The sequence below is a fragment of the Hyalella azteca genome, unplaced genomic scaffold (assembly GCF_000764305.2).
Source record: "Hyalella azteca isolate HAZT.00-mixed unplaced genomic scaffold, Hazt_2.0.2 contig17361, whole genome shotgun sequence".
Taxonomy (NCBI): domain Eukaryota; kingdom Metazoa; phylum Arthropoda; class Malacostraca; order Amphipoda; family Hyalellidae; genus Hyalella; species Hyalella azteca.
In genome coordinates, this window is record NW_025947148.1 from 221,949 (window position 1) to 237,593 (window position 15,645).

The 15,645-nt window shown below is 35.3% G+C and overlaps 1 protein-coding gene across 3 annotated transcripts; it reads right to left on the minus strand.

Annotated features, from left to right (window-relative positions):
* Positions 1 to 323: 323 nt before the first annotated feature.
* LOC108676571 lies at positions 324 to 14,409 on the minus strand. 3 transcript variants are annotated; one of them, XM_018164666.1, is made up of 4 exons: positions 14,243 to 14,409; positions 9,239 to 9,867; positions 6,373 to 6,567; positions 324 to 5,497 (listed from the first exon to the last, which is right to left on the minus strand). In XM_018164666.1, exons 2-4 carry the CDS (start codon positions 9,853 to 9,855, stop codon positions 4,585 to 4,587), a joined length of 1,725 nt encoding a protein of 574 aa, XP_018020155.1. In that variant the 5' UTR covers positions 9,856 to 9,867; positions 14,243 to 14,409; the 3' UTR covers positions 324 to 4,584. The 3 variants fall into 3 exon arrangements, with proteins under 3 accessions (XP_018020155.1, XP_018020154.1, XP_018020156.1); XM_018164665.2 differs by lacking the exon at positions 14,243 to 14,409 and adding an exon at positions 10,568 to 10,626; XM_018164667.1 differs by lacking the exon at positions 9,239 to 9,867.
* Positions 14,410 to 15,645: the final 1,236 nt, after the last annotated feature.

Below are 15,645 nucleotides of genomic sequence, written 5' to 3' on the forward strand. Positions count from 1 at the left end.
GGCTTTGCATTCAACAAATGCAACTACGACGAAAGCACCGATTTCATCGTATTTGGAATTCAGGCGTTAAGCTCGTGTTCCCATTACACTGCATTCAAGTACTCCTTACGACGCCACTCGAACGTTAATAGAGAAGCACAGTAAACATATAATTTGTGTGCAGGGGAGCATGATTACATGAAGTCATTATGAAATTTGATCCAATCTAAACACGTTGGCAAATCGCTGTCAAAGTCTACGGGAACATCACATCGATTTTCATCACCTGTTAATTAAAGAACAGTGCGGTGCTATTCGTGTCGAAGGAAAATAATACTTCCGTAAATGGATTGACATGTTTATTTGTTTTCAAAGTATTTATTTCTAAATTTCTAACATGCAAAGCGCTTAAGTTGTTCCATCAAAAACTAGAGAAGCTCATATTTTCATTGATTTCTATTCGCAAGTTTCAAAAAAGATTCAATTTACTGATTTAGAAGCAAAGTCACTGCTGGAGCGTCAATCATCGGAAGGTAGACGCTGTTAAAATAATCCTGTATTAAAGAACTCTAAACTAAAAGTTTCATAAGGCGCAATTAAATTTTTAGTTTACAGTCAATGAATTCAAAAATCAAAGTTAAAGTTACCATACCGCAAGTTCCAAAACTGGCACCGAAATTACAATGAATTCCAAAATTGGAACATAAAAAAATGAGTTCCAGAATTAAGCAGACGATTTTATTGACTAAAATAATCAAAAACAATCAACAGAGAACAATACTGACAACATCACTGAAGAGTGAAGATCCGTAAAAGATTCAATAGTAATAAGTGTTTCAAATGTATCTAATTAAGTATTACCTCATGTAAGTGAATATTAGTACTCCAAATATATCAGAACTCTTATCAACGTAGCCGCCGATACGGGAGGCCAGCACTGCACTCAAACGTTCTGCTGAATTTAACGATATTTATTATTATTATTAAATTCAGCACTCAGAAATTTTCAAAGTTCCTTTTTTAAATTTCAAAACAGCTGAATTTCGAATATCGCCGTAAACCTATCCTTCAGAACACAGTTTTTCCCATTTCGTTACAACTTTTGTGATTCAAATTGAAAGACTCAAATATCTTACTTCAAATTCGTTTTTCAATGATATAACGTAAATTTAAAATTAGTTTTTCAATTATATAACGTCGATTCCTAGATTCAAACATCTCTCATTTTAATTAAAAATTTTCTTCTATCAAAAACGTTCATTTTGAACATTTGTACATATTCTGGCACACATATTCGTAATGTATAATATTCGTAATGTATAATATTCGTAATGTATAATATTGTGACACTTAACTACACTAAGATTCCTTTCACACGACATCCTAGTTAGGTAGTACTAATGGACAAGCTAAGTCTATATAAACATGAAGAATATAAAGCAACTATAAGTACACCTAACAAAGTTAAATTCTTGGTAATATACACACGAATAGATAATATCTATAAAAATTTCCGCATAAAGTTCAATAGATTTTTTAATTTAAATTCAATAAAAAGATTTTTGAGGTTCGTAACAGTGAAACTTACAATCTCTATACTATGTAATTTCATTCAGTAATTTCGTAGAAATTTCCAATTGATTAATATCGCGAATATAACTATAATTCTAACGGCAGATTAATAATATATTACCTTTTCTAATTTTACTCACCATGAACGCTACGGTTATTACATTGTATTCATTATATATGACTATTATCAAGTGGGATTGTTGCGTTTGGTTTAAAATTTGAATGATAATTCATACTAAGCAATGTGTTTAATATTTTGTAGCGATCCGAAAACAATATGTTGTTATAAATAATTATATAACAAACTGCCTGCACGCTGTCATTGTACACAGAAAAGAATGAGAACAAAACTAAAGTCATGGCAGCTCTTGAGCAAATAAAAGATAATCAGGTTATACATAAATATAAAATGGTTTTGACACAACCAAGTAATGAACGAATTGTTACATACCTTAAAAACGCAAACGCTTCAGGGAAACAAAAAAAAAATTATATTTAAAAATCATTCTTTGACGAAAAAATGCGGAAGGAACATCGGATGTGACAACGATTGTGGGCATTCGTTGTCACCACGAGTGCCCACACGCAGCACAAAAACATGGAATAAATATTCGATATTTATGTAGAAGATTCTGATTATAATTTGGTAGAAAATACCGTAATATGTATGACAGATGCGACATAATAATTCAAAAGATGATTCCAGGTAGACAAGGAAAGTAAATAGCTAACGAGGATGTTTATAATTGCAAACATGCAAATGAATATGAGCACTAAAGTAAAGGGGTTTATGAACAACCATTGAATAGAAGTTTTTTATCTAAAATTTATAGAATGAGATCAACTGTTATAAAAATAAATGCGTTTATTAGTTATTTCATGCAGTGACCGAATTGGGAGGCTTGTCATCGTGTAGCAAGGGATTGATTACAAAGGTATTTATCTGCGATGGCAATGATAATGAGTTCAATATATAGAATGAAATGGATAAGCCTAGTTGTGTGGCTCAGGAGATCCATTACAGAGATATCATTTTATGTCAAAATATAAGTCAGTAAAATGATTGAAAGAACTAAACTGCAAAACAGGTCAGTCTTACAGTGCATCCAAAATCCATTACCCATCACTGAAAATTAAGTTTCTTCGAGTCCATACGTTGTCAGTGTCATTGAACATCAGAAAATAATGTTAATAGTTGAATTAAATAGCGGCATGACAGCATTGATTTTGTAACAACAAAGCACGTCGTTTATTGTAATACCCAACATCACATGCAATAACGCAATATAGCTGGTCGATGCTTGTTGAATTTGTAAAACACGCCTTCTTGTAATAAAATTCAAATTAATATTGTGACGTTTACAACCATGATCAGAATAGATTTATTATAAGATTTTATTTCTCAAGAGAGAGAGAGAGAGAAACAGTAAAATGAAACCTTCACACAGAAATACAAAACACACGTTAGTAATTTTGTCCCAACCTATCCATTTTTTTGAAAAATGACACAATTCATAAATAAAAATAAGCTTTTCTATAAATTAGATAAGAACAGAAATCCAATTATAATTAATACGCATATGAAATGATGTTTCATTCCCCACTCTTTACCACACGGGGTAAATCAATAACTCTGACACATTCCCTGTATGCAACAAAGGAATATATGAAGAATATTGTTAACAACCACGACGTCACAACTGCAGTTAGTAATAATAATAATTACTATATTAAGTTCCAATATAACTCTAAAATATATAAATCACGATACATCAACTACAGGAACTTTGAGGTTAACGATAACATCGAATTTTCAACATAGAATACTGAAAAAAGCAACAGAGAAAATTTGTTTCTTAAACGTATAAAAAAAAGAATTAAGTTGTGACTAGTTCAAAAACTACACACAGAACATGATTTAATTCGTAACATTGTTTCAAAACCAGTAGTTGAATCAAAACATCGTAAAGACAATTTTCGACAAGCTCAATTTGTAGGCGAAAGCGGCAGCCACATTGTATTCGATCAATTAACTAATGGGATTGATGTTGTCCCATGCAAGTTCAAGACCCTGAAAGAGTTGTAGCAATAATGTAAGTAAAATCTATGATATTACGTTCATATAACCTGCAAATAATTATTCTGAATCATCAATTGCAATAAATTGATAAAAGACAATCTTAATAATGCCACATAACATTGAGAACTCATGTCAACAACATCTAATACGATGGACGATGAGTTGGATGACCAGGGATTTGGCACCAAACAACAGCACCAACTATGACTAAGTCATCCGTAGCGGTACAAAACATAAACAAATGCCCGGAGAACTAAAAATGTGAGCGTGTACAACACGAATAAAAAAAAACAATTTGATCACCAAATTGAAAAATGCATAAAACTAATCAAATAGAAACATGTGTATAGCGATCATAGCCAGTTGTTAATACCGTACAAAACTAAAGAGTATATGTTGAACTTTCCACTGGATGTATTTGACGTTCGGAATATTGTGAATAATTTGTATACCAGAATAAATTAGAGTAATTTGGTTGCACTCAACAATAGGTGTGCGCTCAATTAAGACATATATTCAACTTCTGATAAAAGGAATGCTATAAAACTACTGTGAAAAATACATGAGATTAAATGATAGTTTAAGAAAAATTTACGTGGATTTAATGATTTAAAAATTTGCTTCCTTTGAAAATATCACTGCAAATATTTAGCACACTCCTGTAAAAGAAGCCCACAACATAGACTTAAAAATCTACATATTATATTAAAAAGAACTCATTTCCGTATACGAGAAAGCTACTTGCAACTGCGCTTGGTGAGCAGGCATCCTATCGCGACCGTTGAAAATCCGATCAACTACTACATTGATAGCACAAAATAATTAAAACATAAGGCAGTCCCACTCAGTATTCCAAATGTTCAAGTGGAAGATCAACATGAATACAAAAAGACATCAGAAGCCCGGCGAATATAATCGAGGGCATAAAACGCAATGACGTCAGCTGGCGGGTATTAATCAATCATGTGAGCAAAAATACATAAAATCCTATACATTATATCTCTTGGAAGGTTTTTCTTAGCAGACTTCTTGCTCTTCCCTTTGTTATTCTTATTAGGGGTTATTTTGCCAGCTTTTTGTCTCCTCGTTGACATTTTTTCGACGAAGCTTACGAACAACGGCGGTACGGCAGGAACACAAGGATTCTTCTTCACCACAGCAGAGACATACTCGATTTCTTGTTTGTCGTACAGCTTATCTAGACTGCTTAGCTCTTTAACATCGAGGGTTAAAAGTCGTGGTAAAGAAAGCATTTGGCCCAAGACTTGTCGCCATCCTTCCTTATTCTGAGGTTGGCGTTGGCGCCTGCATTCCGCGCTCGCCCATTTGTAGAGCGCGTCCAAAACGATCTTTTCACTGCCGACTCCCAAGGTGGGTCTGCTTAGAATGGCTGACAACAAAGATGCTGATAACTCCTCAAGAGCTTCTGACGCCAATATAACCTCAGCCTCAACGTCGACCAGTCGCCAGCACTCATTAACAAGTTGTGTACATGCCATCGTAGGATCTATGCAAGCGTTGTCGTAAATATCCTTGTACGGTGGAGGCGAAACATCGCTGGTAGAATTTTGACAAGCAGCGTATGGTGGAGGGAGCTCGTCGTCATGGCTGTCTTCGGCTGGTGGCGCTGAAGGTGCGAGTTCTGAGTCCATACCTCGAGGGCTGTCCAGGGTACAGGAGGAAAATATTCTGCTGGACTGGTGTATCCACGCCATGATACAAAGCACGTTGCTGACGCGCAGGTTTGTAATCAAGTAAGATACAAGATGTTCGATGAGGTCAACAGCAGAATACTTCATGGCTACGTGAAGGGTGTCGAGAGCCTTCTTCGTAGAAGAGGGGGTGAAATAGCAACCGTAAAGCCATCTGTAACGAAAGTTTTCTTACAATACTGCGTTTATGGTTCATTCTCGTGAAGTTATTATATAATGAAAAAAAAAGAGGTTCGGTGTAACGCCAGCCATAGTTGTTTTTGAACCGCCATCTGCATAGTAGCGCGACTTAGCGACCAATAAAACCAAATACGCAGTAATCATGATATGCATATGTGCATAAATAATAATCAATTTAAAATGTGGTTTAAATATTTAGATTAAAATAATTTGATGTATTGAAAACAGTATTCCTTAAATATACTCTGCATCAGCATAATTAAAAAAAGTAACCGCGAAATTATTTCCTATATTTCCTTGTAACCCTAAATATTTCCGCGTGCCTTTAGAAATTATTTTGAGTTTATTTTTCAGATGGCAGATGACATTGAAACCAAGTTGTAAGACAAATTATGTGATAAGAGATGATAGTTTCTAACAATGAATACATATCGGGGTTTCTTACAAAAATTAAAGCTCTTCGGCATTAAAAAAAGAGTTTCGTATTTTTATAAAAAAAACTCAAAAATATTATGGATATTCAAACGTGTGAAACAAATATAATACATACTCACAACAAGGGTACGTACCTATAATATAATTTTTTCCATTTTATTCATGTGTTTTTTTTTATTTATTCCACGAAGAGATTATCGTGATGTCTGGTACAAAATATCGAGAGCACGTTACGAACTTAGGATACTATGAATAACTCCTAAGGAATATATTAATAACTCCTAAGGAATACAATGAAATATTGAATAACTCCAAAGGAATACTATAAATAACTTCTAAGGTTCTAACTTATAACGAATAAAAACAGCTATGTACAATATTAAAAAAATGTACGAAATAATTCGACTGACATACCCGATAAAATTCCGGAAACTCTTGGGGTCGTCAGGAAAATGAAGCTGTTTCGCGGGTTGCGCAAGTAGCTTCCTGAAGTGATCGTTGTTGCGCGTGAGCACCCACGAGTGGGCGGGGATGCGTTCTACGCCGGCCCCCACCCCAACCAAGAGCTCGATGTCACTTGACGTCTCTTTCTCAAACAAATCCTTGTCCCTGTAAAAATATATGTGAGTTAGCCATTTATTACGTGTAAATTGGCAACAATGTGTGTAAACTCGTGTAGGAATTGCATGCATAAACGATTGAAAATACTAAAAAATAAATGAGAGTTAGCCATTTATTACGAGTGAATTTGTAACTATGTGTGTAAATTAGGGTAGGAATTGCAAAACGATCAAAAATACTAACGAAAATTTCAAACAAATCCTTGTCCCTGTAAAAATAAATGAGAGTTAGCCAATTATTACGTGTAAATTGGCAACAATGTGTGTAAAATAGGGTAGAAATTGCAAAACGATTCAAAATAATAACGGAAATTTCATACAAATCCTTGTCCTGTAAAAATATATATGAGAGTTAACCATTTATTACGTGTAAATTGGCAACAATGTGTGTAAATTAAGGTAGAAATTGCAAAACGATTCAAAATAATAATGGAAATTTCAAACAAATCCTTGTCCTGTAAAAAATAGATTCGAGCTGGTTATTTATCACATGATAATACTCATTGATATCAGAAAATTCTAAACAGATTCGCATTTACGAGTCTAACTAGCAGAAGTGAGACACCAAAGAATAATTTGCATCTGAGTTGTAAAGAAATAGTGTACGACATTGAGTGTGATTCGATCATTTGAACCAAAAGAAATGAGACTCATTGTAGTTTGTGCAGAAAAAGCTTAGTTGTTAGAGTATTTATCTGGGCAAAAAAGAATATGAATGTTACAGAGTTATCCTAGAAAAATGTTTAGTTTTTTTTCGTGAAGTACATGCAAATCAAGCGAGGGAGGGAAGTCAAGTAAGAGAGGGAAATCAAACGAGAGAGGGAAGCCAAATGAGAGAGGAAAGTCAAATGAGAGAGGGAAGTCAAATGAGAGAGGAAAGTCAAATGAGAGAGGAAAGTCAAATGAGAGAGGAAAGTCAAATGAGAGAGGAAAGTCAAATGAGAGAGGGAAGTCAAATGAGAGAGGGAAGTCAAATGAGAGAGGGAAGTCAAACGAGGGAGGGAAGTCAAACGAGAAAGGTAAGTCAAATGAGAGAGGGAATTCAAGTGAGAGAAGGAAGTCAAATGAGAGAGGGAGTAAAATGAAAGAGTAAAGTCAAGTGAGAGAAAGAGTTTAATGAGGAAAAGAAGTCAAAAGGGAGAAGGTAGTCGAATCGGCAAAGCGCGAGTCAGATGCGTACTGAGAAACCATGAGAAGCAACGTTTGTTGAAAGTTTTGCTTTCTGTTGATGTTCGGTGCAGTCCAAAAGATCGCCAACAGATGGACACGAATATACCAGCTTAACAAAAACTAACCATACCAGTAAGTAAGTTACCAATGACCTGAAATAACGTACAATAATTACGACTTATTGTATTTCAACTTTGGAGAACTAATTAATAAGATTACAAGGACTGGTAAGCGATGTATACCTATACAGAATTCATCAGTGGATAATTAATATGTGATGAATTGAGAATGGACGGGTGGGGGCATTTAGAACTTATAGGTAAAGTTCCAAGAAATGATGATACGTGATTTATAAAGAAAAAATATATGATGTATCTAGAAGTTAGATGTGATCTATCAATAAATTTTCTGGAGTCAATATATCTTGTATTAAGAACTAATACGTCAAGTATCAAAACTTGATGCCTAAATTGTCAATAAAAGTAAATTGCAATCCTTTCGATCATCTCGTGGTTAAACTTAAACTTTAAAAAAACGTAATAAATTTTCAAAACAAATTCCACCAATAAAAAAGACACGGATAAAGAGAAAGAGTAATTATTGGAAGTAGTCATGTGCTGAAGAGGATCAAAGTCCAGGATTGTTGTGAACAGGACAGCAGGCAATCATCGAGCAGCCAGAACCAATCAAATCTGCATGATTGACCAGCAACAGTGATTAAAAGTCTGTGGTTATTGCTGCTCCAATGCTAAGTGCTTAGCCTACTGAGACTTCCATCTTTTTATCGTTGCATTTTAAACGTCTAGAAATTATCCAATGACATGAGAAAATCAGATGCAGATTATAGCCGTGGAATTTTTAGAGAACGCGTAAATAAATTGTTTTAGTATCCCATAGAGAAATAGATCTCGTAGAGCAAGCATGTTCTCAGTGACTCCCATCCAGTGCTGCGCTCGATATCACTGGAGTTCAGACTGGCTTACAAAAGCAAACAGGAGCATGAAGGTAATTAAACTTGTGCACTAATTCTATACAGGAACATGTATTCAAGAAAAAAATATCTAACATTAAAAGAACGATCTCATGTATTTTCCTGCACCAATTTGACAGACAAAAGATAAATATTATAAAAAAAACGTCACATTACATGGTGCATTGGTGCAATCAATCTACTCGAATGATACAATTGTATATAAGGAACTGATGTAACTAACATAAGTCACACTTCTAGTCGGCTTATTGGCAGTATAAAGATGCCGATAAACTTACAATTGTGTTACAACACTCAGAAAAATGATTGGCTAATTGTCCAAATAGTGATGCACTGGATCATTCTGACACAGTTTTGGCCAATCAGAAGGGTGTATCATTGTTACGTCCGAGCACTATTTGTGCTGTGGATAAGAAAGTGGGACGATATTTGTACAAAATGAACCATTCATTGTTCTGGGTGCAGCGTTTAGCCGTCCTTTTCGTGGTCGAGAACGAACCTATCGAAGTGCTGCTGAGAGGCTGCCATGTCGAGACGTTGCACGGTACGTCTGATGGTAACGCGATCACTGCGATCCGTAGTACACTTCTTGACTCTTGATCGTCTTTTTCGTAACGGCGGAGTCAGCAAGGCTCGGTTACCGCTCAGTAGTAAATTGAATTTCTTCGTATCGATGATAAATTGCAAAAGTAGTAAAGAACGACGGTCAGCGTAGAGTTCCTCAACAACAGTATTTTCATTCACATTTTTATGGGTACATTTTTTCTCCCTTTCTTTAGGGAAATTTTCATATTCCGGGCCAATGCTGTGAGTTATGCAATGGCGTCTCTGTTTTACATTGCTTTTTGATGAATCTCTCGACTTCTCGGAGGTGCTCTTCGATATCTGACCGAGGTTCTGACTGGCAGGAGTTAAAATCGGAGGCTTGAGAAACCCAGGAGTTTCAGCACTACCACATTTCTTGGAGATTTTGTCCAAGAAATTGCGTGATTGTAAAATGCTACAATTATTATCTCGTTGTTTATTCGAGAGGTGTGGAGTAATATTGTTATTTGCCGCAGCTGCAGAGTTAGGTTGATGTTGACGAAGCAAGCGCTGCGTCACAGCACTCGTCATGGTGGGGTTATCCTGTAAATATTAACGCGATCAGACTTTGGCCGCCGCAATGTCGCATTAGATCTATACTCAGCGCGCAATATATCAAGGTTTTCTGAAGCGCTGGTAAACCTACTACTACTACCAGTATTAGATCATAAGTCTTAACGCTGGGGAAATAAATTACTATTTCATTTGACTAATTTCGTGATTTCGTGGATCTTCAGGCGATTTTTGCAATGCTATAAAAAATATAATAAAAAAGTATGATTCATTTTGTGAACATTTCCAAACAATATTTATTTGCCGATCACAGCATATATATACAGGAATGAGTTAAAAATGTATGGTTCAAAATAGAGTTTAAAATTTATAAAACAATCAGTCACTAACAAAATGACAAATACGATAAAGCCATGGCAGACAATGAACAATTCTTCAGTCGATATTTCTAAGAATTAGAGTTTCTATTTGAGTCATTGTAATATCATTTACAAATGGTCAGTATTTAGCCGAGCTCGCACGTACTACCGTCCAAACATAAGAAAACATGCAAATGGAACCTATAACAATGAACTCCATAATTTATGAACGATCAAATAATGAAAGCAAATATCAACCGTATAACATGAAAAATCACGTGTGTTAAAGACAACACGATAATTATATTGATATCAAACTTGTTTTAGAGGATTGAGATTTCTGGACACAACGCACAGTACGCATTACTCACCATACTATTGATCATAGTTCATGCGACTTGGTCAACTATGATTGATTACGATGATTGGCTCTCAGCAATGCAAGTTGACTGACTGACAAAAAAGATCCCCCAGAAGATTGCTTGACACTAAGGTCACGTTACGCCGCTTTTTTTAAGTTCTGAATAAAGAACAAGTAATCTTTTCGACTCTAACAAACATCTACCTTGCGTTGATTATATTTTACCTTAATGGTCTATAGTATACCGAAAGTTTTTAAAAGATATTCCTCACTTTAAGCTATCACTGATAAATTTTTAGAAAGCAACTCGTACACGGACGCATGCATCTTGCAGCGACAACCAAAACGATACATTAAAATGTCTACTAAAAGAAAGTCTGTAGCTTTCAACAGGCTTGCAGCTTTAAATATCAATATGAAAAACTGTTGACAGCGGTAACTGATACTTTGATAAACGTTGAAAATAACCGCATTTCAAAAAATACGTCAACACTGGTCGAGGATGCCACAGACTCAAGCCAGAGAACGAACTGTGCCCTTGTCATCTCAGTAATATCTCCTTTAGAACACTACATCCTGCGGTAAAACTGACGGTCTTGAGTAATCATTGCAAGGCAGATACTGCGGCGTCCTGTCTTTACAAGAAGCCATACCATATGCGCAAGCTTAGGTAAGATAAATGATAATAACTAGATAAAATAATAGATGATGTTAACACATTGTCAATGTGAGACAAGTAAGCAGAAATAACTTTGAAGCACATATGAAAAAAGTAACGTAGACAGACATAAAAAATATTAGCACACATACAAAAAAAGCTGAATAAATTAGGCCCCAATTAGTCATTAAACGTACGGGGTTCATATAATTACATCATTAACGACAAATCATGAGATATCCAGTCAAATTTTTTACGACCAACATGACGTTTAGTGACTAATTGATAATTGATAAATTACCTTTAATATTAATCCTTTAATTAAACAATTAAGGTAGCAATAGAATAGTGGAAAAGAATGTAATTTGTATATCCAGTTATTTTCAAGGGTTCGAATACAAATAAATTAGGCTAAAAGTATAATCATCAAGATATTTCAACACGTTTGCCCGTTACGGCTATATATTTGTACTTCATAACATTCCATCACGATGACGAAATATCCCCGCTGCTGCCTTCTAATTATGGAAGGCATTACGCAACCATAGCAACAGGGCTGTTTATTGTTTAATAATTAGCATCGGGTCCGTATCAACGCAAAGTTAATTAATACCAAATCAGCTTCGCGTCAATTCGCTCAAATGACTACATTTACTAATCAAAGCCAAATTTACTCGCGTTGTTGCGAGCCTATAGTTTATTTTTAGGAAGACGACAGTGGACGATATTGATCAACATGCACATGATGTGACAGGAAGACGATGGAGATAAAGTGTTGCGCTGAAATGGCTGCCATTAAAGCACGAGGACCGTATCTCCAAAACAAGCTCAGTGTTTACACTCCACTCATACCAGGCTTCATGAACACTCTGCTCAGATTGCCACCTTATCACTGCGCAGTGAGCAGCACAAATCTTGACATGAAAAATATTGACAAATCTAGATAAAAGATTAGTCGCTTAGGGTTGATCCGAAGCTATAGCTCATCGATGATCAATACAATAAAGTTAGAGACCGTTGCATAATCATTACAGAGATTCATAGTATATTTGGTGCAACGAATACTTAATTAAACTAATATTTATTCACTTCACGCAAAATAATTCGCAAAAAGCATCTATATATTTCAATAATAAATCGAATTTTGCTTTAGTCCGACAGGAGTTCTTTCATAGCTTTCATAAAGCAAATTTAAATGCCATGGCCCCAGCAAAGAATTATTGCGAATTCACTGCGTATTTTACGCTCATATGTCAGCTTAAACGCAAGACGAGCGCCTCCGAAGATTGGTCTACTGACGCCAGCGTTTGGACGATTGCTGCTGACAGCACATAACATCGGTAGCTGCGTCACGACGATCAGGGCGCTGGTCACCATAACTTTTTTCTTACCAATTCAATTTAAATAGAACTTCATACAAGAGAGGATTAAGGCACTTCAAGGAAACTTTCCATTAAGAAAATTTTAATCTAAAATTATGCTTAACTTGACACCACTATGAGATGAATGCTAACTGATGGAAATATGATGAGTATGACATTGATCAATAAATCAAGTAAGTCCAGGTTTCCGTACAAACGATCTCGATTTATAAAGATCTGAACCTTCACCACAAATTCGCTGTTTGCTGTGAGATCAGTTAAGCAGCAACCTACAATGGTTTGGATGAAAACGGGTGCGATTTAAAAAAAACATGTTCCTCGTCAATTAACATTATCTAATGAAAAATATTCATTTTCCTTTCGTAATTTTTTTTCGAAAAATCAAATTTAATTGTGGGAATCAGCTATAATTTTTATTACATTTTCAACATTCAATGTCAATAAAATCAATCTGTAAATTCGAAATTTGATAAACATTGTGCAACACGAAAACATACTTGAATATCTGCTTGAATTTTGATAAATATTCATTCTGCCCACTAATGAGCTAACGTCCAACGCTTTAAAAATATTAATAAGGGATTAAACGCTTGCAACATTTGAAATGAATGGATGATTACTTCAGTGAATGTAGGCCATTTTATTGCGCGCTAAGACCATATGATGGGAGAATGTTGCTTTAGGTGCTGCAACACCAGCCAGAGCAACGCCAGAACAAACACCAGCAGGTGCAACACCCACTACAACAACACCAGCAGGTGCAACAACACCAGCAGGTGCAACAATACCAACAGTTTCAACACACACAACACTAGCAGGTGCAACACTTACTACAACACTAACAGGTGCACAAACACCAGCAGGTGCAACACCCACTACAACAACACTAGCAGGTGCAACAACATCAACAGTTTCAACGCACACAACAACACTAGCAGGTGCAACACCCACTACAACACTAACAGGTGCACAAACACCAGCAGGTGCAACACCCACTACAACAACACCAGCAGGTGCAACAATACCAACAGTTTCAACACACACAACACATCATACCTACATGGCACCACATCATACCTACATGACACCACATCATACCTACATGACACCACATCATACCTACATGACCCCACATCATACCTACATGACACCACATCATACCTACCTTGCGCCACATCATACCTACATGGCACATCATACCTACATTGCGTCACATCATAATAACATAGCGCCACATTATCCATAAACTGCACTTAATATTTAGCCGCTGCGTCAGCCTGATGTCTCCAAAAAGTATAAAACGGCTAGGATTTTTTTTTCGAAACATTCATGCATGAATAAAGCCAAAGGATTTAAATTATCATAACAAATTATTCTTTCATAATATAGCCGCTATGAGATGGGACAATTACATATTTCATTAATAGGCATTTACTTAGTCTTTCCGTTGATATATGGTCACATCATGATATTTATCCGAGACACATCTTAAAATAAATGGCGTATATTTATTTAAGATACATCTTAGAATAAATGGCGAATATTCATTCGTGATGTATCTTAAAATAAAAGGCGTGTATTTATTTGGGATTTATTCTTAAGATAAATGCAACAAAAAGATTGGAACAATAACGAGTAGACTTACTGTCTGATGGAGCCCATGATGGTGTCGGTGAGCTAAACAGCTTACTCAATTTCAGCTCGAAACTTTTTAATTTTTGAGTGTGACTTAGTTATAAATGCTTGAAAAGGTTGGCTTACACTTATCATTAGCTTAATTGAATACGAAATTGGGAATTTTCAAATCCCACCTGGAAATTAATGATTATTTACAAGATGTAATTTCGTTTTAGTCAAATGATTTTTGTCGCGAAAAATCCTTCGCGAAAACACCGTGTAATAATCAATTGTAAATGCGAATTATGTTCTGATTTTCGAAAACAACAACGATCGGAAGAGAAACGAATATATGTAGGGAAGCAGGCTGATATCAGCCTATCGAAATAAAAATTTACATTATTTCGAACTTCAAAAACTAACAAAAAAACATACAATCAACAACGTTGTTCGATGGATCCACAGCATCGTCGAACGCCGAAACTGAACAATTGAAGACCAAAACCAACAGATCGTGTCTTACATTGTTCTCTATACTTATCGTAAATCCGGCCTCCATATTGAGAAGATTATAAAAAAACTCTATCCCTAGAAAAATAAATAGGAAAATATCGTAATTGTCAATTGCATCTATCATATATGATAAAAATAGTCCTGGCAAACAACTCATTTTCTACTTACAGAAAGAACGTAAAGATTGAAATATGGGAAGTAAAATCCGGAGATTATCATATCGTATATGTGCATGTGCCACGAGTGAACAAACCAACAGACAGAAAATTCCTCAGTGTGCCAAACCTTCAATATTATTATATTAAATTCTGCAGCAGTTAGCACTAAAAAATATTCAACCACCTGGCTGCTTTCCAGTGACAACCAAGCTTCACTCAAAGCAATATAATCAATTACGTATATTGGGGAGACTAATAATTTCCCAGTTGTAACCATACCGCAACGAAGAGAACGTTAAAAAGCCTCTAGATATCCAGAAAACTGCAGAAAAACAACTCGAAAAACAAAATTCCTCAAAAGATACGAAGTTGCTGGTAGCTTACCGTTGAAAGGAAGCTAGGCTAAATAAGCAGATTGTACTGAAAACATTTACCGCAATAATACAACGTAGGATTTTTTTCTACATAAAGACATGTTGAAAACCTGAGTACTATTAATTTGGCCGTGCACATATGTATAGGCTATTTTGGATAAATGAATTCGAAACTTAAGGAAATATGAATTGGTGACAGTAATTCTATGTATTTGTTATTTTACTTTACGTTCATCGTAAAGTAAAAGAGATGAAGGAAACCGGTTAATTTGATAAAAGTATACTATTATCCAGAATAATGTCAACAAAGCCTCATTGTTAACTGTCATAATAACGATGAAGACAAATAAACTTAATAGCCATACAACTACAAGCTGACCACAGAT